Source organism: Grampus griseus, assembly GCF_964374135.1.
Source record: "Grampus griseus genome assembly, chromosome: 21".
Taxonomy (NCBI): domain Eukaryota; kingdom Metazoa; phylum Chordata; class Mammalia; order Artiodactyla; family Delphinidae; genus Grampus; species Grampus griseus.
Window position 1 is genome coordinate 31,302,215 of NC_139015.1, and position 26,414 is coordinate 31,328,628.

General features: G+C 41.1%; 1 protein-coding gene across 1 annotated transcript in view; it reads right to left on the reverse strand.

Moving 5' to 3' along the window:
• Positions 1 to 269: 269 nt before the first annotated feature.
• ZMAT4 (zinc finger matrin-type 4) overlaps positions 270 to 26,414 on the reverse strand; it is a gene marked incomplete at both ends in the record, with an annotated part of 210,903 nt that continues 184,758 nt past the window's right edge. The window contains one exon of the mRNA XM_082680495.1: positions 270 to 370. Within this exon, the coding sequence (XP_082536621.1) occupies positions 270 to 370 (101 nt within the window). The remainder of the gene's footprint in view (positions 371 to 26,414) is intronic.

The following is a 26,414-nucleotide window of genomic DNA, read 5'->3' on the forward strand; positions in this document are numbered from 1 at the left end:
AGTTCATACAAATGTGCTGACTAGCCTTGAAAAGAAGGAAAAAATGAAAAAAAAATTGTCATTACTGTGTCCAAAAAAGGCAAGAAGTCATTCTTCAAGCGGTGCTAGGCAGACTCTGGAGGCTTGAACAGCATAAATATCAAGGGAACCTTGGAGATAAGAGATACAGTTTTCACCTACTTATTTTGAAATAAGTAAAGTGGTTAGCCTTTATTCATCATGCTAAAAGTTACATACAAAGGGACTGAAGAGTGAAAGCATGAAAGTACCTACTTGGTCTGATGTTTAGATCCTTTCAGATGGGCATGATACTGTTCTATTGAGTTTAGAGAGACACTGCAGATGGTACATCTGTAATTGCGCCTCAGACCTGTGGACGACAGACACACAGACCTGGTTAGCTACATCCTTGTCATCAACCACCTGAACGAATCCTAGATCTCCAAAAGGTCAGGGACAGAGTCTCTTAGAAGCCATCTGGTCTACCCCACCAATAACATTTCAATCCTCCCTTCCAAGAGCCCAGCCGACAGGTTCCTCAGCAGAAGTGTGACTGTGAATACTTTGGAAGCCACCTGCCCCATTGTTGGATGACTGAAATTATTAGAACATACTTCTTTGGGGTAAAATGTTTCCAGATACTTCATAACCCAAACAAAGAAGCAATCTATTTTTTCCTTAAGCAGAGAGACATGTAAGCTGTCATTTCTGCAGTGAAACTTGAGACTCCAGAGAAAAACTCGGTCTCAATTCCTCTTTCACCTCTATTCCAAGGACCGAATCAGAAATTCAAGTTTAGATATCATTCATCTGAGCTCTTCTCCCAAGACCATCTTATAAAATGTAGGATGCTGTCTTAATTTAACCCACATGTAAACTTACTTTCCACCAGAGAGTTGAAAAGAAAGTTATTTATTCTTTATCCATTTCATTCATTCATTAACAGAGTATCAACTTTGGACCTGGCACTAGGGATTCCAAGATGAATAAGATGCTCTTTGTTTCCAAGGAGTTTAGTGAAAACCTTGACTCCTCTGTCGCTCCTCATCTAGAGTCGGATGTGTTTGAAAGAAGCATCAACCAAACAACTTCCACAGCTCATATTCCTGCTCTGTCCCATCAGAGTGGAGAGGAAAAGTAGATTCAGGGTCATGGTCTAAGACTTTGGATTTTAAATCCTGGCTCCAAATATTCCTCGTTGTGTAATGTAGGGGAAGCCACATAATATCCCCCTGGCCTCAGTTTCTTCATCTACAACACGAAGACGAGTCCACCCACAACACAAGGTTTTATAAGAATTAAGTGAATAAGTCTATTCAAATGCTTAGCAACTAAGACTTGTTGTTCTTAATTTTGCTCCAAAATTCCGTATCTTCCCATTGTCAAATCCAGGATAGTAAACAGCTATAGCATTTTTTTCCCCCTGATGAATGCATAGTATTTTCTTTCTAAGACACAAAAATCAGTCTTATTTTCCTAAAAAGAAAATAATGCACAGTGTTGGAAAGAATTTTGCAACCTGCTATCTGGGTGACTTGACACAAATTATTTGACTTCTCTGAACTTCTGTTTCCTCATAGGATTGTGGGAAGGACTGAGTAAGATAAGGCATGTATGAAGGAGCATCTGGTATACAACAAGTGATAAACATAAACTAGCTGGTATTATGATTGCAAAGAGATATTACAAGAGAATCTTGATTTCCCAATATCTTGGATGAAGCCCCTGGTTGAAGCTCTAAGACACAGATGCTAGCTACACCCCCATGACTAAAGTGGAGTATGAGAGCCCCAGTTCAGGGCATCCAACAGAAGTGGTCAAGAGCCATTTTCCACCTAAAGCTGATCCCTCACCACCAGTCTGAAAAAGAGATTGGAGAAGAAAGAAAGAAATAGAGAATTTCTTAAAGGGAGCTCTATCATACTATGAGTTTGACTTAACCCTCTTCCATGTGAGATGGGGGAATTCCTTCTCTCTCACCTCGAACCCATGGGAAAAGGATTCAGTGGGATACTCAGAGAGCTTGAGGAATGCCTTATTGTGCTTGGAGCCCAGTGTCCTGGACTCGACAACGCTGACAAGCTCCAAAGTCTGGAGCCTGTGTCTACTTAGCATCAGCGGAAGGATGCTAGCAGGGTTCAACTGGATATCTAGGGCCTTAAAGTGACCCCAGAGGAGGTACATAGCCTAGGGGCTAAGTATCAAGTAATGCTGAGTTCTTGAAAAAGCCATGAAATCACCCCATGAGAAAGAGTCAGGCAGTGTCTATGCGAGTTTTGTATAGGTATCTATCAAATAAACCTTTATGTCCCTCGCCTTTCTAACCTGATACCCCGCATCCCTCAGCCCTGGAGGAACCTGAGGGAGAGATAAAGGAAGGAGAGCAAAAGCCACAGGCAGAGAGGAAGGGAAGAGCCTATGCACCCTTTTCCCATGGCGAATAGGCTGCCCAAGCAGAACTGAGCTAAGGGAGGGGGAAAACTCACTTCCAATAAAGTTTGGAGCTGTTTAAAAATTATTTTTCTACCCTGTAGGAACTAAGAATGTCACCTGCCATTTCAGTAGACAAAGGAGTCATCAGCCACTGCAGGCCTCCTGACAATGGGGCTCCCTGAGGGGATTCAGGATGGAGAAAAACAAGATATTGGACCGAGATAGTTAAGATGCATATCAAAGGGTCACTTCAGTGATCCCAAGCCTCTTGCCAAACATAGAAAAGCACTAAAATCATTAACTTGAAATGTTTTGTTCTTATGATTAGCAGTAATCTTGTGATGTTTGAACACATGTTTTTTTTTTTTTTTTTCCTCAGCAAAAACTCCTATATATCCTGGCTTCTCCCTTACGTTTTTGGAACACTCCCTTAGAGCTATCTGAAAGGCTGTATCCCAGGCTAAAGTCCTCAGTAAGTTCACTGAATAAAGCATAATTCTCAACCTTGAACCTGTGCAGTTTTTTTCAGTAGATAAAAACTACTGAAAAAAACTTGGATATATCAGTTAATGCCATAGAATTTTGTGTATCTAAGAATGAAAGTAAAGAACTCTTTACTACTTAAAAGTGAGCAAAAATTCATGACACTTACCCTAGTTTTTACCAAGGGGTAGGAAAAAATTAACCCCACAGAGATGGCATGAAAGGGCAGTGGATGGCAAGAATAAAGTTACTTCTAATTACATCCAATGAGTCCTGCTTACTGAATATTGCAGTGTCATCAGAATTGCTCTTATGTAGATAATGTGACAAAGGGCAGAACTTCCTGTGGACTTGCAAATTCCTATAGCCCCATGCATGTCTCTGAGAAATGTGTTAGACATGACAGGATAAGCTGGTTTGGCCAGTGTAAGGACGAACTTATTTTGTTTTAGTTTCAGGTACATGATAATCGGACACTGAGTGACTAATTCCTCAATTAAGAGTCAATTCAGTTATGGGAAAATAACAATGAGACCACAGGACCTTCTTGGTGAGCAATCTAAGGGACTCAAAATTTTCCAGGCACAGATCGACAGTTCAGAGACAAAAGAGACAACTCTTGTCTCTCTATTCCCTCAAGCAGTGGCTCCCAAACGTCCCAGTGCATCCTCTGGGGGTGGTGCTCAAATGCAGATTCCCAGGCACAAGATCTGCTGGTTCTGATTCTATAAGCCTTGGATGGGGCCTGGGAACCTACAAGAAGTTTCAGACTTGTAACCCTCACCTCCAACACACATACACACCTACCTTACAGAGTACCGCCCTCTAGTGCCATGGTCCTTTCGTTAACTTGAACTTGTCAGAACAATACTGGGTCTTAAAGAAAAAAGTTATAAAGAAGAGCTGTGCTTCCAAGCCTCTTCCATTTCACTCGCAGGTGTGTGCGACTCAGGAAGATTACCATAGTCCCCAAACCCAGAGGCAATAAGTTATCACAACCTACATGTGAGCTGTTTGAATGCTTATCTGGGGCTGAGCCATTCTCCTCTGTTATGCACAGAATATGAAAGCTAGCTTCAGCCTTCCTACCTCCAGAGTTCTCCATCAGTCTTGTCGTAATAAATGGTAACCAGTATTTATATGGGTCCTCTTCACACTACAGGCTCATCAAAGGTCTCCTCATAACGAATGGAGGTAGAGCATGGCAACAGGCATAAATATTTATGTTTAAAAGTGGGCCTTTTTAAGAGCACCAACAAATCTAAAAACTATTCTGATCTGTTGCTTTTCCATTACAGTTCTGCTCTGCAGCCAAACAGAAGCGTGGGCAGGAAATATTTGGCACGTTACTGTGATGCAAACTGCAGGAAGCATAAACTATGAAGGCAGTGCATATAAACAAGAACAAAGGCAGAGAAGGGGCAGAGGAGTCCTCTTCCACACGTGACACAGTGTCCTTGGTGGGAACTTAGGGCTTTATTAATGCTGAGTTGAAATTCTAATGACTTTGGAATTATACAGCTCCTTTTTCCACAGAGAAATAGAGAGTCCTATTAAACAAAAACGCTGTTTCTCATTCCATTCATTTTCAATGCAATACCATTTTATGAGTATCCCGAAACGTCTGCAGACGTAAAGGTTATTTCTGCAGGACTGCCGATGTGTGTTCAGAAATATCGCCCCTGCCTGCAAGGACCTGACAATCCAGTTGGAGAGGGAAGATATGTATAGAAACAGCAATGGTGCAAGGTCAATCACAAAAAGTACCACAGTCGGGATGAAGTGGAATGCTAGGGGAATGAGAGGAGGAGATTGTTTCCAACTCAGAGAATCTGGAAAAGTTTCTTGAAGATGCTTCACTTTTGCGTTTATATTCCCTAGCACAGTGTGTAAAACAGATGGTCCTGGAGAGTTTAGCAGTGTGACTACTCAATGTGTCTTTTCAATTCTAGCAAAGCTAGACTTCAGATGCCCCTGTAACTTCAGTTGCATCCATTCTACATTAGGGAAACATCACTGTGCCTCTATCATGATGCCAGGTATTTTGCCAAATACCAAGAATGTAGGAGAATATAAAATAAATTTTCATATGGAGCTACTCAGGTAGAAAGACAAGAAGCAAGGAAACAAATAAAAACATTGTGGAAGTATTGCACAAGATGTAAAGAGGAAAATGAGACAGTCACAGAGAAGAAGGCTGGTTTTGGATAGCATGGTCAACAGAGGTCTCTGAGAAGCATGAAATGAAACCAGAGAGATGAGAAGTAGCCTGTGATATGAGGAACTGGTTAAAGAGTTGTCCAGGGAGAGAAAAGAGCAAACAGAGAGACGAGGGTGAAGTGGAGTTGGATCGTTTAAGGAAGAAAAAGTGGTGAAACAAGCAAACGAACAAAACAAAACAATCAGAATTCTATATCCAGCAAAAATATCCTTCAAACTTTCAAGTAGAATAAGGACATTTTCAATAAACAAAAACTAAAAAGAACAGTCTGCCAACAGACCTGTGCTAGAAAAATGCTTATAAAGTTCTTCAGGTGGAAGGCAAATGACGCCAGGTGTAAACTCAGATCTACAGGAAGAAATAAAGAACACCATAAATGATTAATATGTTGGTGTCCTTTTTATTGCTCTAAATTTATTTGAAGATAGAGAGCAATTTAAAGCAAAACTATGACACTGTGCTGTGTATTGTGGTGCTTATACTGTATATAGATGTAAAATATGTGACAACAATAGCCCAAGAATGGGTAGGAGTTTGAGAGCTCATGATATTGTGTATAAAGTCTAATTAATAAATAATAAATTTACCAATATTAACTCTAAATGACAGTGGTCATTTAAGGATGCGTCCTAACCTCCTAGAAACAAATACAAAGATATAAACCTAAGGAGACTATAGAGAAAATTAAATAGGATAACAAAAAGTATTTGATAACCCAGAAGTGGAAGTTCCTATATAAATATCAGACTAAATAGACTTCAAGACAAGAAATATTTCCAGAGATGAAGAGGATGTCTTGTAATAATACAGGGAGAAACTCATTAGGAGAACCCAGCAATTGTAAATGCAATTTAGCCAATAAAGCATAAAGAACATGAAGCAAAACTGACTGAACTACAGGCAGAAACAGACACCATAATTATAAGAGATTTAACACTCCTCTCTCAGTAAGAACAGAACAGTACGACAAAACAAATAGTATCTAAATGAAACTATCAACCATATTGTACCAACTGATATTTATAGAACAGTACACTCAACAAGTGGCTAATACACAATCTTTTCACATGTATAGAGCAAGTAAACTAAGTTAGGGAATATGCTAAGCCATTGAAAATTCTTACTAAATTTCAAATATTTACATTTCATACAGTGGTTTCTTTGACTATCACTGAAATTAATAAGAAATAAATATTAATAGCATTTATGAAAATACCTAAATACTTCCAAGTGACCTATTATCAAAGGGAAAAATCCAAAGGGAAATTAGAAAATATTTTGAACTGAATGATAATGAAAATACTACGTATCAACAAGTTTATATTAATCAGTTTTTAAAGGAAAATATATAGCTTTATATTCAGAAGGATGAAAGGTTTAAAATCAATGGTCAAAGTTTAAATGCTATGAAAGTAGAAAAAGACAAGAAAATTAAAACAAAAGCAGGTAGAAGGAAAGAAATAATAAAGAGAAGTCAATGAAATAAAAAACAGAGTACAGAAAAAATAACAAAACCGAAATCCGCTCTTAGAAAGGATTAATGCAAGTATTAACCATTAGAAAGTTTCATGGAGGTTTAAAAAAAAGCAACAAATTACTAAAATAAAAGAATTGCTTCTAAGGCAGATACTACTGACAGTTTTAAATGGAGAATAAGAGAACATTATGAATAATTTTATGCCAATAAATTTGACCAAGTATATGAGATGGGCAAATGTCTTTAAGAATTCAACTTACCAAAACTAACACAAGATGAAATAGAAAATTAGGGTAGCTATTATCTATTAATGAACAAACATTAAAGAGTGGCATAGTATCAACTTTACAAACTCTTTTAGCAAATAGATGAGAAAGAAACATTTCCACACTTGTTTTTGAGGTAACGTAACACTAATTTTTTTTTTTTTTTTTTTTTTTTTTTTTTGCGGTATGCGGGCCTCTCCCGTTGCGGAGCACAGGCTCCGGACGCGCAGGCTCAGCGGCCATGGCTCACGGGCCCAGCCGCTCCCTGGCATATGGGATCCTTCCGGACCGGGGCGTGAACCCGCGTCCCCTGCATCGGCAGGCGGACTCCCAACCACTGCGCCACCAGGGAAGCCCCGTAACACTAATTTTTTAAAAAAATTGATAGAATATAAAAGAAAATAAAATTTCAAGCCAATATCTGTCATGAACATGACAGAAAAATCCTTTAAAAACTAGTAAGAATCACATTATAGATAAAGATATTTCTGTCTGTATGTATACATACAGACATATAACAGTTCCATCATAAACAAGTTTGTTTGTTACAGGAAGTAAGACTGGTTTAACATTTAAAAATCAAATCATATAATTCACTTTGTTAAGACAAAATGAGAAAATAACATAAGCTTAATAGATGCAGAAAAGAGCATTTGACAAATTTCAACATCCATTCATGTTCAAAACTCTCAGCCTACTGGAAAAGAACATCCTTAATTAATAATTAATAATAAAGAGCACCTATCAAAACCTATAGCTAATATTATATTAAGCGGTGAAATACTGAAGTTTCCTAAGACCAGGAAAAAGCCAAGGATGTCTTTCTTATTTATATTCAGCACTGCACTGTAGATTCTAGGCAGTGCAATAGGAAAAGTAAAAGAAATGAAAGGCTTGCAGATTGGAAATGAAGAAGTAAAACTGTCTTTATTTGTAGAAGATATGATTGTTTATATAGAAGATCCTAAAGGATCTACAAAATAACTACTAGAATAAGTGAATTTAATAAGGTCACAATACAAAAGGCCAACAGAAAAAATTGCATGCTTAAAAGAGCTGCAAACCACTGATAAATACATTTGTAAAAATACCATTGTAACAGTATCAGAAATATTTGAAAACACTTAGGGATGAATTTAATAAAAGATGTACAAGACTGAAAACTACAAAACATTGCTGAAAGAAATTAAGAGGAACCTAAATAGATACAGAGATATATACACCATACTCATCAACTAAAAGAATCAATACTTTTAAGATATCAGTTCTCCTATAGATTCAATGAAAACTCAATCAAAATTTCAACAGTCTCTTCCAGAGGGTTTCACTGGAGAATTCTATCAAACACTAAAGGATTACAGAGATAAGTGGATTCTAAAATTTATGTGGAAATCAAAGTATCTAAAATAATTTTGAAAAAGAAAAAAGTTTGAGGACTCACACTTGAGGATTTCAAGATTTGCTTATAAAAATCCATCAATCACAATAGTGTTACATAAGCATAAGAATGGACAAAATGCATCAAAGGAACAGAATAGAGAGCCCAGAACTAGACCACACCCAAAGAATCAATTGATTTTTTTCACTTTCACAGAGATACAATTGACATACCGCTCTGTGTAAGTTTAAGTTTAAGGTATACCCTGTAATGACTTGACATACATATACTGCTACATGATTATCACGATAAGTTTAGTTAATATCCATCATCTCACATAGATTAAAAAAAAGACAAATAATCATCTTTGCTATGAAAAATTTTAAGATCTACTCTTAGCAACTTTCAAATATATCATACAGCCGTGTTAACTATGGCCAGTGTATTGTACATTACATCCCCAGTATTATTTATCTAATAACTGGAATTTTGTACCTTTTGACCACTTTCATTGATTTTCAACAAAGGTGTCAGGGCAATTCAATGGGGGAAAGAAAGTTTTTTCAGCAAATGGTGCTGGAATAACTGAATAAATGCATGAAATAAAAAAATGAACATCAACCTCTACCTCACAACACACATTAAAAGTAAGATTGATTACAGACTTAAATGTAAAAGCTAAAACTACGGGCTTCCCTGGTGGCGCAGTGGTTGAGAATCCACCTGCCAATGCACGGGACACGTGTCCCACAACTACTGAGCCTGCGCGTCTGGAGCCTGTGCTCCGCAACAAGAGAGGCTGCAATAGTGAGAAGCCCGTGCACCGCGATGAAGAGTGGCCCCCACTTGCCGCAACTAGAGAAAAGCCCTCGCACAGAGACGAAGACCCAACACAACCAAAAATAAATAAATAAATAAATAAAAAACTAAAACTATAAAGCTTCTAGAAAAATACAGAGGAATACATCTATGAACTTGGTATAGGCATAGATTTCTTAGGAATTAAAACACGGTGAACATAAAAAAGAAAAACAGATAAATTGGATTTTACAAAAATCAAAAGCTCCTGCTTATAAACAGACCCATCAAGAAAACCAAAAAGTAAGCCACATCCTGGGAAAATATAATTGTAATTCATATATCTTGTTCAGGACTTCTGTCCAGAATATATAATTTACTCCTACAGATCAATAAATAAAAGACAAACAATCCAAGTTTTTCAAAGGACAAAATATTTGATCAGATATGTTATAAAAGAAGACATAAAAATGATTAATAAACACATGAAAAGATGCTCAGCATCGTTTGTCACCAGGAAATGTAAATTAAAAGAACAGTTAAACACCATCTCATACCCACTACAAGTGCTAACATCAAATAAAACAACATAGGGGCTTCCCTGGTGGCGCAGTGGTTGAGAGTCCACCTGCCGATGCAGGGGACACGGGTTCGTGCCCCGGTCCGGGAGGATCCCACATGCCGTGGAGTGGCTGGGCCCGTGAGCGATGGCCGCTGAGCCTGCGCGTCCGGAGCCTGTGCTCCGCAACGGGAGAGGCCACAACAGTGAGAGGCCCGCGTACCGCAAAAAAAAAAAAAAAAAAAAAAACCCATAAATAACAACAACATAAATAGCATTTGGTTATTTACCAAATGTAAATAACCACATAGAACAGCTGGAATTCACATACAGAAGAATGTAAAATGGGAAAACTGTCAGTTTCTTACAAAGATAGACTATAACTCACAAATTCTACTCCTAGACATTTACCCAAAAGGAACAAAAACTTAGGATTAAAAAAAGTCTTCTGCAAAAATGCTTATAGCAGCTTTATTCATAATAGCCAAAAACTCAAAATAATCTAAATGTTCATCAATGCAAGAATTGATAAGCAAATTATGATGTATTTATATAATGGAATAATACATGGAAACTAAAAACCAAACCAAACCAAAACAAAACCTACTGATTTATGCGACAACATAAATTAGCATCAAAACATAATGTAAAGAAGTCAGACAGAAAAGAGCACAACAGCACAGCTATGCTGTAATGATAGAATTCAGAGCAATGTTGCCTTCTGGGATGAGGAAGTTCCGGCAGGAGACACAAGAGGATTTTCCAGAGTAATGTAACTGTTCTGTACCTTGGGATGGTAGTTACAGGGTATATTCATTTACCAAAAGTCATCAGATTATATACCCAAGATCTGCATACTTCGTTTTATTAGAAAAAAATCCAGAAGGATGTGGTTCTAGACAGAAATCTCAGCAAACCTGAGACTTCAGTTGATCCTCATTTCCTCCCCACAACTTCTATTGTTTTACATTCCTAGAAAGTAAACTTTATATTCCTATTTATGCTTTGATAACCTTGCAACTCTCCAAGAAATGTTTGCACATGTTCTGTATTATAGTGCTTGCTAAAGCTAGAAACACTTTGAAAGATGATTAATGATATGAAAGTTTAAAAAATAAAGTCTTTGGTTTTGAGTTATTTCTTTCTCTTCTACTTCCTAAACATTCATGAATCAGACTGTCTAGTAAATGGATGTGTCATCTTCCAGTATAAAAAATCATATCTAGGGCTTCCCTGGTGGCACAGTGGTGGTTAAGAATCCGCCTGCCAATGCAGGGGACACGGGTTCGAGCACTGGTCCGGGAAGATCCCACACGCCGCAGAGCAACTAAACCCGTGTGCCACAACTACTGAGCCTGCGTTCTAGAGCCCGCGAGCCACAACTACTGAGCCCGTGCGCCACAAGTACTGAAGCCCACGTGCCTAGAGCCCGTGCTCCGCAACAAGAGAAGCCACAACAATGACAAGCCCGCACACTGCAATGTAAAAAAAAAATCAATAGCTAATCCTTATCTTATATATGCCATATAGAAGCATTGTTGTGGCACTCATGGTACCCATCTACTCATTTACTCTTGGCAACATTCTAGGAGCAGACATGACGATTATCCTTCTTTAGCAAATGAGGAAATTGAGATACAGAGACTTAGTCAAAATCACAGAGCGAGGTGGAGACACAGCTGGGTTTGAACCCATCCCTTCTGCTCAAGCTGCTCCTGACACCATGCATGTGGCCCTCCTGGGACAGGAGGAATAGAGTCACAGAAATATGTAGGCTCTTTAGAACTCATCTGGTCCAGTAGTTCCCACACTGGTGACTAGAGAATCAGGTGGGAGTTATTAACAACACAAACCCCAGGCCTCACCCCAGATGACTGTGATGCAGTACATCTAGAGTGGGACCTGGAAATCCATGTTTTGGAAAGCTCCCCAGGGGGCAAGTTTTAGAGAAACCATCGGTCTAGTCCAAAACCCCATGGGGGTCGCATGAAGGTTTACAAGCAGAATGGTTTGTGTCTGCTAGCATTTGGAGGCTGTCCTTTTTCAAACACCCACTCTCCTGAATTCTGCTTTGTGCACAAGTTTACTCCCATCTCTTCAAATACATCAAATACTTGAGGAAAGTTATCACATCCCCTAAGGCTCTGCTTACCAGGCTGAAAGTCCATTCGCACTTTGACAGTGTTCTTCACTAAAATATAGGTTCAAGTTCCCCATATCATCTCTTATTACCTTATGATGGCATTTCCTCTTTGTTGATGACATTGTTAAACTATGACCCTCGAACTGAAGGCCAAGCCCCTGGTGTGGTTTCTTCGGTACAAAGCAGAGCAAGACTTCCATAGCTCTCGTGCACCATTAATTCTACCAATACCTTTAAAGCTTTATGTATGTGTGTCTGGCAACCCTGACCCACTGTAATCTATACTCATAATGAACCTGCTAGCAATCAATTCTAAGGCTTTTGTACCCAGATTTCCGCTAAGCCAAGTCTTCATTTCCTCTACTTTTTATACTGTTTATCCTCATTAAGTTCTAGCTCAATGAATTCCACCTACTCCTTTAGGGAATATAGCTGCAAATACAAGGCAGCTCACGTATCCTTTTTTTTTTTTTGTGGTACGTGGGCCTCTCCCGTTGCGGAGCACAGGCTCCGGACGCGCAGGCTCAGCGGCCATGGCTCACAAGCCCAGCGGCTCCGCGGCATGTGGGATCTTCCTGGACCGGGGCACGAACCCGTGTCCCCTGCATCGGCAGGCGGACTCTCAACCACTGCGCCACCAGCGAAGCCCCATGTATCCATTTTGATTAGTTAGGAAGGAGAGGCGGCCAGAGTGCTATGAGAAGATTATGAGCCCTCATTCCAGATGATAGTGAAAGACGGCCACCATCTATTAGTCAGTCTGTCATTGGCCAGTGGTGTACTTGGCCTGTCTGTGAGATTCCAGCTCTAGCATATCAACGTCAATCATAGAAAAGTCAGGACAAGCAATGTTCTGGTAAACCAGGGAGTCATTGACATATAGGTGGTAGTTAAAGCTGTAGGGCTGGTGAGATCATCTATGGAGACAATGTAGGTAAAGAGAAGAGAGTGGAGGAGGGTGGAGAAGCGGTTAGTACCCCTTGATATCAGAGATGCTCACCGTGATGCATGGGGTGGAGCCAGACCCATGGGCGTCTCTGGCTCCCATCAGACCTCTACCTTCCAGGCTGCTGAATGCTAGGCAGGATGTGGATGTGGGAACATGGTACAAAGCCCCAGCCTATCCTGCAGGTCACCCACATCAGACACAGCCTCCAGTTTGCACTCGTGGGTTCCAGTTTGTCTTTGCTCTTCCCTACTTCACGGCCACCTTTCCTTCCTGACTGCCAGCCCTACGGACTTCAGGCCCAAGACTAGATGCAGACGAACCAGCAGAAGAAAAGACTGTCTTACCAGTTCCCATAATCCTTACAATAAGTTCCTCATTCTGTATCAGTCTTGGTGGTTGTACTCCTCTGATCAAACCCCGACTGATAGAGGGGTTATCAAGAAACCAGAGAGAAGAAAGCTTTGCTAGAAGGATAAGGGAGACATTTTTTTTTTTTTTTTGCGGTACGCGGGCCTCTCACTGTTGTGGCCTCTCCCGTTGCAGAGCACAGGCTCCGGACGCGCAGGCCCAGCGGCCATGGCTCACGGGCCCAGCCGCTCTGCGGCATGTGGGATCTTCCCGGACCAGGGCACGAACCCGTGTCGCCTGCATTGGCAGGCGGACTCTCAACCACTGCGCCACCAGGGAAGCCCAAGGAGACATTATTATCATATTTAATCCTCAAAACCACTTTATGAACATTATTAGCACATTTTCTAGATACGAAAACCATGGTTCAAAGACATCAAAGTCATACAGTTAGCAAGTGGACAAGGAGACCTGAATCTACTTATTTCTGAATTCAACGCTAGTGACCTTAATAATGACACTAGGGCTTTTAAACGAAACATAGGAGTGAAGGAAGAAAAGCAGAAGAATCCTGTTTGAAAAAAACAACTTAATTTGAAAATAATGCATAAAATAGACAAAGCACAGTTGCTCTAGTTGAAAGGGGGGTTAGGGTTTTCAAACAGCAGTGAGACCATCAAACTCCAAGCATAGCACTTCGGGTACCCCAAGTAAGGGACCTTGGGCTTTGTGGAGAAGAATTTGAAAATCACTGCATTCTATCACGCCACCCATCGTAGGATAACACGAGGAGTGTTGCCATGTCCGATCTCAGACGTGCGCTGTGGAGCATCTCTTCCCTGTGAGTGTCAGCTAAGGAAACCTCCTAGGATCAGGGCTGGCTGCAGTACCAGATAAAGAAGAGCTGTATTACTCCACACAAGAATCATTGCGACCCTCAGAACATTTAAATGCTTCATCTTTTGAATTCATCCCACTGCTTGCTAGCGCAGCCTGCAAGATATCTGACAGTCAATGGAGCAAAGAACACACATTTCCGAAAACAATTCTTTCTCTGTTTAAATAGTATTTATGTGAAGCCTTGAAAATGGAATCAGGAAGCAAATGGCTTTACATCTTCATAAGCTCTTTCCAAACAAACAAAACCTAAAGCTATGGGCTAAATGTATTCCCCATAATTAAAAGACAATTTTAACCATGTTGGATGCCTGACCCAAGAAAGGACTAGAAAATTGTCACCCTACTGTGAAGATTCAGAATTGACAGAGTAGTTCATTCTAAGTATTTAAAGCACTGCTTGATCAGAAGAAGATTCACATGTATTCTATGTGGCAGAGGATAGATGATAATTTTATTTTTTTTTTAGGCTGCACTGTGAGGCATGTGAGATCTCAGTTGCCCGACCAGGGATTGGACCCGTGCCCCCTGCACCGGGAGCGTGGAGTCTTAACCACTGGACCGCCAGGGAAGTCCCTATATATTTTCATACTTTGAGCAGCACCCAGACAACCTTGTTTTTAGCTTTGGAGGAGACCACTCGTATTATGATGGCTATTAGCAAACTGCAAGCAACCCAAAGAATTGAACTCATTTTTGTTTTCATGATTTGAATTAAATGCAAAGGAAACAGAAGTAAGTAAACCTACTCTGAAGTCATCTGTTATTTGAAAGGTACTCAAGGGATCTGTAACCATATATTAAATAACAACATATGGGTGAAACAGCTTTTTCCTGGTCTGGATGTTGATGTGATACAAATGGAAATTTATGGAACATGAAATGTGTTTTTCCTTTTGGTCCCACGACATTGCCATAGATCTCAACTTATACAGGCAACTAACAACTTAGCAGGGCTATATGTTTTTCATGTAAAGTGTTGTCATAAATGTGTTTTTTTCTACAGTATGATTTTTGATTACATATTGTTTCATGCATAAAGTAAACTGTACTCCTAAGGTGAAGTTGTCAATTATGGCAACAAGTTCAACAATGGGTTACATTAAACTCGAATGGGTTAAATTAAACTCATGAGGGCTGGTGGAAAGGGTGCACAGGAAAGGAAACACATGTCTCTTCCCTTCTCTCTCTGCCCTGTGGAGATGTGTCTTCCAGGCCATCTCTCACTTCTTCCTGAGGGCTAGGGAATCACAGGCCCTGTGATTTCCCTGAAGAACTGTCAGTAGTCCTGATAGGTCCACAGCTGTCAAGGGATCATGGCATTGGCTTTTTAGCTGCATCAGCTGAGGGCACAGTGATTGTCAACTCTTTTGTTACCGGCTAGAGGTCCGAACGCATCCTTAGCGACCTTTGCTTTGGAGCTGTCCCGACTACCCTGGTCAACCAAAAGGCCCCAGGAAGCAGTAGGAGCACTTGTGGTCATTTTCAAGAGACCTAGTCCAAGAAGGATTCAAAGGTGAAATATGAATGAAAAAGAAGTCCTAATTGTCAGTATCTCCTTTGAATCACATTATAAATGAAACTGTTCTCTCTCCCTCTTTCTCTCATTATCGTTCACACACAAGTTGGCCGTCTGGTACATGAATATTATCTTTGGTGTCCTCTGATTCTTTGTTAATCTCTCTTGCCTGCTCGTAAACATCTATCTCACATGGCTGGGTCTTTATCTTGCTTTCAGCAGACAGCCTGCCAGACCCTGTGTTAAGTCACGGCTGTCTGCTGCTTCCTGCAGTATTGGCCTTTTAATAGGGATGTTTGAAATTAAAAAGCCTTCAACACTTGAAGAAAATAATATGAAAGGTAGAATTTCAGGCCTCACCAGATGGGTAGGAGAGACCTTTATGAAGAGAGTAGCCTTCAAATCTCTGCAGCCACCTGAGTGTGTGCCCTGCCTTCCCCTGGGCCAGCCTGACAGCAACGCCTTGACACACATGGCCCCACTGTGCCTTGAATAAGTGACTTTTCTCTAGGACACATGGTAAGAGACATCCCCATTCAATACCATTATCACAGTAGCCTCACCTAATTACAGAAGCACACCCGATCTTGTTTGATTTACAAGGTAATAGAGAATAGCAAAAGTTACAATTTATAGATAAATGTTGATTTTAGAAAAAGAAAACATTATAAAAAAAATCTAGAAAATGCCTGCGACTCAATAATTCTCAGATATATCGGGGCCTGCGGATATGGGAAACAGAGGGCATGAGAATAAAGTACCAATCATTTTCAGGAGGAGGAATTACATATTTTTCCCTCTTTCAATCTAAGCTTGTTATTTAACCCTTAGGAATCTCTATTTCATAAACAATAAAAGGGAGATAATAATTGTACCTACCGCAGAAAGATTATATGAAAATTAGAGCTGTTGATGTAGGTGAACAACTTAGAAAAGAACCAAACAGCTCAATAAATGTAAGCTACAACTGCTATTTTTAACCACAATGAGCCTTTGCTTTGAACAAAAATAAAGACCTAACTCATGAGTGTGAGATTTCATAGTAATTTAATATTCTAGAAATATTCTCTTTCTTAGCAGCCTGAGGAATATTCAAATTATTCTGGCAAGCTGCCTTCTCTACAGATGCTATTTATACACATCTTTTTTGACAGGTCAAATGTTTCCTTATATACTGATCATCCTATATATTTGCTTGGCATAGAGTTGAATGAAAAATTATCTCTATTCTTTTTAAAAAATTTTTTGAAAACATGGAAGATATGACATTATATGAACTACTTCTTAGGAAGCTGTTGACAGTGGATCTCAATATATTTTGCCTGCTTTGTTCTCAAATTGAGTGATTGAGGCCATTGAGTAGGTAATTGGCCAAGTTCATAAATTAGATAAAAAGGAAAACGTGGAAGGGTATATTGGAAGTTGTGTAATTGCATCTTTTTTATTCTTAAGGCGTGCACTCAAGGATCCATCTGAAGACCTGTTTTTATTCTTCCATTAGCAGCCTTTGTTAACAATACTATTTGTTCTCTTGGGCCCTTACAAACACTGAGCAGGCAGCAGCTCTGGTGAGAGCCGCAATTCCTTTCCAAATGCTCAAACTGACTTCCCAGGAGACTTTGATGTACCTGAATAGAATATATATATACAGATAAATAGATATATAGATATATCTCCTCATCATTATATTATATTATATTATAATGCATGGATCTGAATTTGTGAATTCACTTACCTACTAAAATTTATCTATAATCCCCCAAATCAATATTGGTGATGCTCTGTGGTCATTCTCAAACATGTACAGAACAGCCCACATGCACTTCCCTGATGAGGCTGAACAGGTGATACTCCATTTCCTAGTTTCAGCTCTCACACAGAGACGAACAGAGGATGGAGGTGGTGGGGAACAACCAGTGTAAGGCAACAAGTTCCAGCTTCGGGGCCCGTTGATGGAATTCGAAACTCAACTGTAGCCCCTATTCATGGGGCAGCTTCAGGCACGTTGCTTACCACTTCTAAAGCTCATTTTCCCTTTTTTAATAAAAGGAAAATAGCCTTTACTGGTCTGAGTTGTTTGTTAAGATTCTAATCTATGTGAGATATATATACAGATAAAATGATAGGTGTTGTTATATTGTGATTTATAATAAGAAACATATATTTGGTCTTCACCCCTGTTTCTGGCACAGAGCTCCTAAAACCCTTGGAATTTCCAAAGTGAGGGCAGAAAGTTTTCTTTTGTTATGTTAATGAGGATGGGGCTGGTTGCCAGGAGAACCAACCTTGTGATTAGAGGCTTAGGACTTTCAGACCCACCCTTCTGATTTCTGGCTGGAGGTTGAATCAGTCATCAATGGCCAATGATTTAATCAATCATGCCTATGTATGATAAAGCCTCCATAAAACCCCAAAGGATTGGGTTAGGAGAACTTTGGGGTTGGTGCCCATGTGGAGATGTGAGGACATTGGCTTCCCTGGAGATGGCATGGAAGATCCTAGCTCCTTCCCGCGTACATCTCTTCCATCTGGTTGTTCCTGAATTATATCTGTTTACAATAACCTGGTAATCTAGTAAGTAAAAGGTTTCTCTGAGTTCTGTGAGCTGCTCTAGACAATTAATCAAACCCAAGGAGGGGGTCATTGGAACCTCCAATCGATAGCCAGTGGGTCAGAGGCACAAGTATAGGTAACAACCTGGCCTTGTGACCGGCATCTTAAGTGGGGCTGGGAGGGCAATATGGATGGACTCTACCTTTAACCCATGGGATCTGGTGCTGTCTCTGAAATGTCGTCAAATTTTAGTTGAATAGTAGCACACCCAGCTGGTGTCTCAAGAATTGCTTGTTGGTGTGGGGAACTCCTTGCCAGCATTGGAATCGATACCAGAACCTATGTAGGTATATGTATTTCCCCTAGTAGTGATGGTTCAGTATTTGTAATTCAGTTTTGGGGTGGGGGGATTTACAGAATAACCACCCTGGATAAAGAAGATTAATGGTACATACACACGATGGGGGAGGTCAAGACCATGCGAGGGTCTGTGGCCACTGTGGTGACTTAGGCTGTTAATCAGAGTGTCATGGCAGCCACTGGACCGAAAGTCAACAGGATCACTCTGACTGCTATGTTGAGAGTTGTCTAAATGCAGAACAAGAGCAGAAGCGGGGAGACGGTGTAGAGACCCATTACAACCATTCAGATGGGGAAAGGTAGTGTCCTGGACCAGAGTAGTAGCCCTAATTTCATAAAATGCCAAAGACGAGCACAGAATATGCCTTTCTCCCCCTAAAAGAGGAAAAGCAAGAGAGCTTTAACTATGCAATGTCTCCACGTCTAACACCAAGCTCTTCGTCTCCTACTCCAACTGCTCCTCCCACGATGCTTTGCATCAGGTCCAGTGAGCACCGGCTAAGCCTTCAGAGTCGTCCTCCAAGCCCCTTCCAACCCCATCCAGCTCCCTGGTACTCTGGGTTGGCTCTGTCTTCAAAACAGATCCAGAGCGTAATCTGACATTTAAGAAGTTGTTTCGATTGTGGTAAAATTTGTTTACACGTAACATAAAATTGGCCATCTTAAGCATTTCCAGGTGTACCCTTCAGTGGCATTCAGTAAATGCATATCACTGAGCTGCCATCACCACCCTCCATCCTCAGAACTCGTTTCATTTCGCAAACCTGAAACTCTGTACCCATGAAACAACTTTTTTCCTCTCTCCCCCCCCGGCAACCACCATCTACTTTGTCTCTATGAATATGACTATTCTAGGTACCTCACATGGGTGGAATCATACAGGATTTTGTCCTTTTGTGTCTGGCTTTAGCATCATGTCTTCAAGGTGATCCAAGTTGTAGCATGTGTCAGAACATTCTTTTAAAGGCTGCACAATATTCCCTTTGTATGGACATACTAAGCTCTGTTTATCCATTTGTCCTTGGACACGTTGATTCTACCTTTTGCCTATTGTGAACATTGCTGCTATGAGCCTGCTGTACACATGCTTATCTGTTTGAGTCCTGGCTTTCAGTTCTTTTGTGTCCCTAGCCTGAGGTGGAATTTCTGGATAAGAGATCCAGAATCCATCCCTGATACCTTTGCTGCTACCACCCTAGTCTAAGTCCCCATAATCTCCCATCTGAATGATTCCAATTGGTCCCCACACCTGTCTCCCTGCTTCTCTCCTCTTCCCCAACTTTAGACCATTCTCAGCCCAGCGGTCAGAAGGATCCTGTTAATGTTTCAGTCCAATAGCTCCCATCACAGTGGCATCACACTGTCACTCTGGCCGGACCTCCCCCACTGCCTCTGCCTCGCCTCCCACTGCTCTCTGCCTTGCACACTCCTGTCTCGGCCCCCCCCCACCCCGGTCTTGCTACCCCCTCTGTCTGCTCATCCCCAGGGCTGTGTGTGGCTCACCCTCAGCTTCTTCGGAGCTTCATTCAAAGATCACCTCCTTCATGAGGGCCTCCCTGACTGCCCTAATGAAACTGCAAACTTCCTGCCCTACTCCTGTCTGTTTTCCTCTCATCTTTCTCCATAGCACTTACACCATCTATCAGATTATTGATTTTACTTTTAAAAACAATTTTCTGTAATGCTGCTTTAAAATCTAACATTCAAAAAGGCACATATCTTTGTCTTTCTATTCCAAGCACAGAGAAGTGCTTGACATAGAAGCACTCAGTAAATATTGGAATAGATAAATGGGTGAACGAATGAAATGTACAATCATTCAAAGGTAATTCAGAGACACTGAACATGAAGATATGTTTAATCTTTAGAGACTGTTATCCAAAACAGTCCTTGCTTTTGGTTACCTGGATGGGAAAATTCACTGACCTATTATTTGAGTTTCATGGCTATTTAAAACCAATGTTTGTGGAAGGGAGAGAGTTTCAACAGTAACTATGATGCTCTCTTCCTCCCATCAAGATTCTAATGTGCCTCTCCAAAAGGAAGTATTGGAAGATGCAGCGAGTATATTTTTAAAATTCCCTGAGTTTTATGATATAAGATTATACCACAGATTAAACAAAAAAGAACACATGCAATTCATGTTTTTACATGCCAGTATGTTATATGCATAATTTGAACGTGAAAGTAAGGTACCATGTGTATTAGTGAATTGATTTTGGAATTCTATGTGAATGTGTATAGGAAAAGAAATAAAACGTTAGGGCTACCATCCAGTGAGATCAAATCCCAACAGCTATAAAATACGGCTTCGACACTCCAGCTGACAGTTTCCAGGATTAACTATCACCAGGTATGTGAATTGTTACAGGATTTTTCCTGACCAGCCAATACAAATGACTATTCTTTAGTCAATAGTTACAGTCTGGTGGGAAATCTTGATTGGAAAAGAGTTAATTCAATAAGGTCAGTAGACATAGGCAAATCAATGAAAAGTTGTAAATTTGAGATTTTCTGAAATCTTATAAATGTCTGACACTGACCTTCTACTCCAAAGTATTTCTGAAACGAATTCTTAGGGCCCCAGATTCACTCATTGCAATTTATTTTATCGTTTCTCCTCTTTTTACCCCATTGCACTTTAATTTTATAACACTCCGGCTTCCTCTATTACTTGGTTATAGCCATGGAGAACGGGAAATGTCTGATTCATTTATGTATTTCCAACATAGGGTCTGGCACATAGTAGGTATTCAATTGAGGTCTATAATTACAGTTAATCAGTAGGACTCGGTCAAATACACACACATACATACACAAATGCACACACACATAAACGCATAAACATGTATACATACATATACACACACACATACATATATAGACAAATGTTTCTACGCTGACTTTCAGGAAGTTGAAGAATTCGATTTCCAAGGTAAAATTGGGAAAAACTTCGCCAAAGAAGGGCTTCCCTAATATAGCACGTCTTCACCGTTAAAAGAGCTAAGATTCTCTTCCCTTTGGGAGAAATAGGGGCACACTTCGTCTGACGACATACCATTTTAGGGAATCACCAGCTTGCTTTTTTGTTTGTTTTCGGTACGCGGGCCTCTCACTGTTGTGGCCTCTCCCGTTGCGGAGCACAGGCTCCGGACGCGCAGGCTCGGCGGCCATGGCTCACGGGCCCAGCCGCTCCGCGGCACGTGGGATCTTCCCGGACCGGGGCACGAACCCGTGTCCCCTGCATCAGCAGGCGGACTCTCAACCACTGCGCCACCAGGGAAGCCCCCTCAGCTTGCTTTGAACCTAAGAGTTGGCATCTGCGTTAGCGTGCAGCTGTGTGTGCCGCGGCATGGCTTCCTCTCCCAGGGCTGTGCCTCGAGGCAGGTGGGAGGGTGGGGTGAAGACATCTGGAAGGAGGATGCAGGAGGATGGAGACTGCTTCAGCTGCGCTGTCTAAGGAGGAGCATGGGGAAGCATCAGTCAGTCCAGCTGAGCCCTCAGTTCCCAGCACAATTCTTCTGCCTGCCCTCCCTCACCACGCTCAGTGCCCGAGTCACCCTCGGGATTCCTTGGACCGTGATGGTCTCTCCTGGTCATGCAGAGTTTGCAAATGTTCTTGGTCTTGAACTATTCAAACTAGCACACTATTTTTTTCGATGTTTTCATCTCCCCATTTAAACTAAAAACTGCTTTGCAGCAACGATGGCATCTCAGGACCCTCATCCTTTTACCTACATCTGCACCTGCAAAGCGCTCCGCTCACAGGGCTGCTCACAAAATAGCTGTGCAATCCAACAGGTGTGTATGTTGGGGGGGGGGGAGGGATGTTGGAAGGGAGAATGAAGGTGATGGATAAAGCTCTTTTTTGACTTCTTTCCATAAATTGGACATCTGTCATTCCTGCTAGGACAAAAGTCAACAATAAGGAAAGTAAAGTTTCCATCACATTCAGATATTCTGTTATTCCGACCTCTTTTCTGGCCTAAGCTGTGCTAACCCTTATCTCTAACTTCTCCCAAGATAAAAATGAGCCAATTAAAACATTCCTACACAGCTCAGTACAGGATGCCAGAGGGTCCTGCCTGGGTACCAGCCCGCAGATCCTTCCTTCTCCATCACGGTGGACCCAGCTGCCCTTAACAATTGACAAATACACACACATACACCTAACACCTAGCCGTACCTTTGGCAGTCCCAAGAGCCCCTGCCAGCCAACCTTAGGCAGGAGGAAACAAGGAAGTTCTGATCCCGGTAATTGTGCTTCTGAAGGGCTCCCAACATCTAGGTTGTGTAACTCCATCTCACCCCAAGTGTGGAGACTAGATTCCCGGCTTGGTCGTGATGCCTGAGTCCTCGTGATGCCTGAGCACACTGGAGAAGTGCTATTTCCTCGTGTCGGCCCCCCTGCTGTCTTAGTCCCCTTCCAACTGCCCACAAAAAAGACCAGCAAGCCATTCGATCCTTCCCGCCAGTTCCAGAACTCCAGCAGGGTGGAAGTTAAGTAAAACGTTTGTCCCTCTGACCAGGTGGGTTTGGAAAAAAAACCTATTTAATCTATAGCTGAGCACTTAAACGTCAAGCACGTAACATAGAGAGGCAGCAGGATAAGACTGTCCTCCATCCCTCAACTTGAAAATGCCTCTCACTCCGGCAACTTTTATTGCTTGAATATTTTCAGTTGTTGAAGGAAAGGCTTTATTCATCTGACGTGCCATCAGGGAGAACCGAAGATCAGGTGACACCCGGTTGAAACAGGGTCAGGATTATAGGGCAAGGGAAAGCTGAGGATGGTTCCTAGTGGTTTGGACTGAGGCAGCCCTTTTCCACTTGAACCAAAACTTGCAGTCCGGGTACCAAAAACCAGCAGCATAGCGTTTTCCGAGACAGGTTTAGTAAGCCGTGTAATTTAGCAGGTCTCCAAAGTTCCCAGGAAGGGGGCAGGTAAATAGCAGAGAAGAAAGGAAGGGAGCAAAGGTGAAAGGCAAGGGGGAAACTGGGGCCTCTGAGGTCTGTTTTATCCCCCTTATGTGCTCAGTGCTTCTAAAAATATCTGTGATAAAGAACCAGAATTTTTTGTGTTTTTTGACTTCTAATTTTCAATATGTTGCAGACCGCACTTTTGTGAAATCCAATAAAAATTAAATTAGTAGGAAAATAAAATGAAAGCAAAGGCACGTAAAACACCAGCTCAGAGTTTTACTATCAGCTTCAACATATTTAAAATGACTCTATAAATTTAGGGGGAAAAGTTTCTAAACGTTTACTCTCAATGTCTATGCTTATCTCATTGCAGACCAGTAAAAACTGGTTCTCAGAGCATCACCGGCCATGAACTACTTTTTGAGCGGAACTGCCTTAATTAAGTGGAGTTTCTTCATTGCCTCTAGATCTCAAAGCCCCACCTGCCCACGGGAACATCCCCCGCTTCACAGCGGGCATCCCAGTGGCTGGCTAGTACTTTCCTGACAGCAACCTGCTGAGCACTGCTCGTGTTTTCAGTGAGAATTTACACCCCAAACCCACAGTTAGGCACTAACATTGGCCAGTATGATCACCTACCAGCACTTGGAATGTGGCCAAACCCCAGAGACACCTCACTGACAAAATAGCAAAGCCAGACCTTTTATTCCGAGTTCTTCTCAATTTTCTTCTTACCTCCCCTCACTTTCTCGATTCCTTGATGGATAACTGATTCAACACACTTTGGTGTGCCATCCCTTCAAACTTTTCTTGTAGCTTTGGACCATGAAACCCCAAGTTTCATGTCCTTTCCGTTCCCTCAGCTCCCTTTGAGAAGATGTCCCAGGTTCTAGCTGAGCCAGCAGAGCCCCAATTCAGGGGAGTCAGGTCACGGAATTTGCTGTGTTAATGGCCAGCTCCAAGCCCTAGTCCCTTTACTCTGTCCCAACATAGTCAACCAGTCCCAAGGTAAGGCAGCATCTCCAACCTTTATCGTTATTAGAAGATTAATTAATGCACAGCAATTTGACCAGATTCCAATTGGTGAACTCGACATAGTCTGTTTAAAGATTTTTTTTTAAGAAGTAAAAGTATCTTCCAATAATGTCAATCCTTGAAAACAAACAAAACTACAAAGAATCCACAAATAAATCCCCACTCATTATTGAATCCAGAGCGTGGAGAGCGTGCGTGGTATACAATAAATCCAGGAAACTGAGAGATTATTCACAGAAGCACACACGACTAAATTTAAAGGATACCCAAAACACTGTTCACATGTACAAAGACCACCTGGGTGTCTACTTACTTTTATCTTGGATCAAACAGGCAAACCTTTGTGAGCACATCATGCCTTAGGTAGACACAACACTACAAAGCAAAAATGGGTTGGGTGAAGCAGTGATGCAGGGTTGGAATTCATCCCATGTGGAGATATCCAAAGAAAATCACACAAAAAATATCCTAATCAAGTGGATGGTCCACCAAATCATATACTTTTTTTTTCTTTGCACCTGTCTGGAAAGCTCGATCGCCCGTTGAACCACTTAAGGGAAGATGAGTCGTCTGCTTCATGTGGATGAAAGCAGGAAGCATCTCTTTCATAAATGACATGAATACAATTTAATTCTGTTATCTTTTCTGCTTGGGAAAAGTGTCTGGATTTTACACAGAAATAAGAATTCGATGTTGGCACATTTGCCATGTTTTCTTGAGACTGTAAATAAGAAAGAGATGGTGCCTTGTGCATTTCTGAATCGTTGGTATGTCTTGGATTCAAATGTGTAAACAGCAGAAAGGAAAGATAAAGACGGGGCAATAAGAAAAGGAGGTTGTGTGCGAAACCCAGGCTGGTCCTAGACTAGGCTTTCTCCTATTTTCAAACTGAGTAACCAGATTTACCCTTTGCATTACTCGGCTGGTCTCAGCGTATGTGTGTGATGGCTGTTATGGAAATTTCTCTTCATCACCACATAAATAGACAATTATCATTTTCAAAAAGAACCAAGGTGGCATCTGCACTTTCCTCTGAGTTCTGAGAACAAGTGGTCTGTGCTTAATTGAAAAGTTCCTTCGGCAAATACACAAGTTGTGGAATCTTTCGCTACAGAGAGCCACGCAAAAGTAGTTTTAATGGACCGTGTAATAGCTTACTTGACTGTGCCCTTTTATTTTAGCATAAAAGCATAAATATTCCATTCAAATGCAGAAAATCTATTCAAGGCAAAAATACCAGCCTAGTGCATCAGCTACAACACTCTTTGGGTTGTGGTCCATTTAAAGGACAACGATGTGTCATCATTCATGGTGTCTGCCTAGAATTTGTACGTATTATCTGTGGGATGTATCTGATCTCTGAAATTCACACTTCAACTTATTGTCTGGTGCATGTAATCACATTTAGAAAACAATTATTCCTTTCTACACCAAATCAATGTAGGATTTCCTTCTGGAAAAAAAAAAAAAAAAAGTAGGATGTTCATTATTCTGAGCACGAGTAAGGGAGACCAGTAAAGATGAAAAGTAAAAGTCTCAAATGTTCAAATGGTTTCTCAAGAGAGGTTAAAAATAAAATTTTACTATCATCTATTTTAGCTTTACAGACAAGCAGCTTAAGTGCCACAGTAAACTGGGGAAGTAAGGTCTGGAACTCTCCCTATAACCTAGAGAGCTGATTTTGCAGCAAGCGTTTTTAATGGTCAGACCTGCATTGTCACGGTTGAAAGGCAGAGGTAGTCCAGAGGAGGACAAGTTCACGGGCTTTGGGTTCAAACAAACCTGAGGTTTCACTCCCAGTCCCATGACTTACTGTCATGACGCACTGAGGCTCAGTTTCCTGCTTTGCGAGAATAAAGATCATTGCATTCACTCTGGAGGGTTATTGTGAAGCAATGAATTGGCAACATATATAAGGACCCAGCACAGTTCATGGTATATTACAGATACTCAATCAGCGCTCATTCCTAATCTCTCCCTTTCTCTCTCCCACGAGTCTATTATGCTAAACAATAGGCACTAGCGCTCTGGGGCAATATTGCAGCCCAAAGGTTCATTTGTGTGTCAGCGCA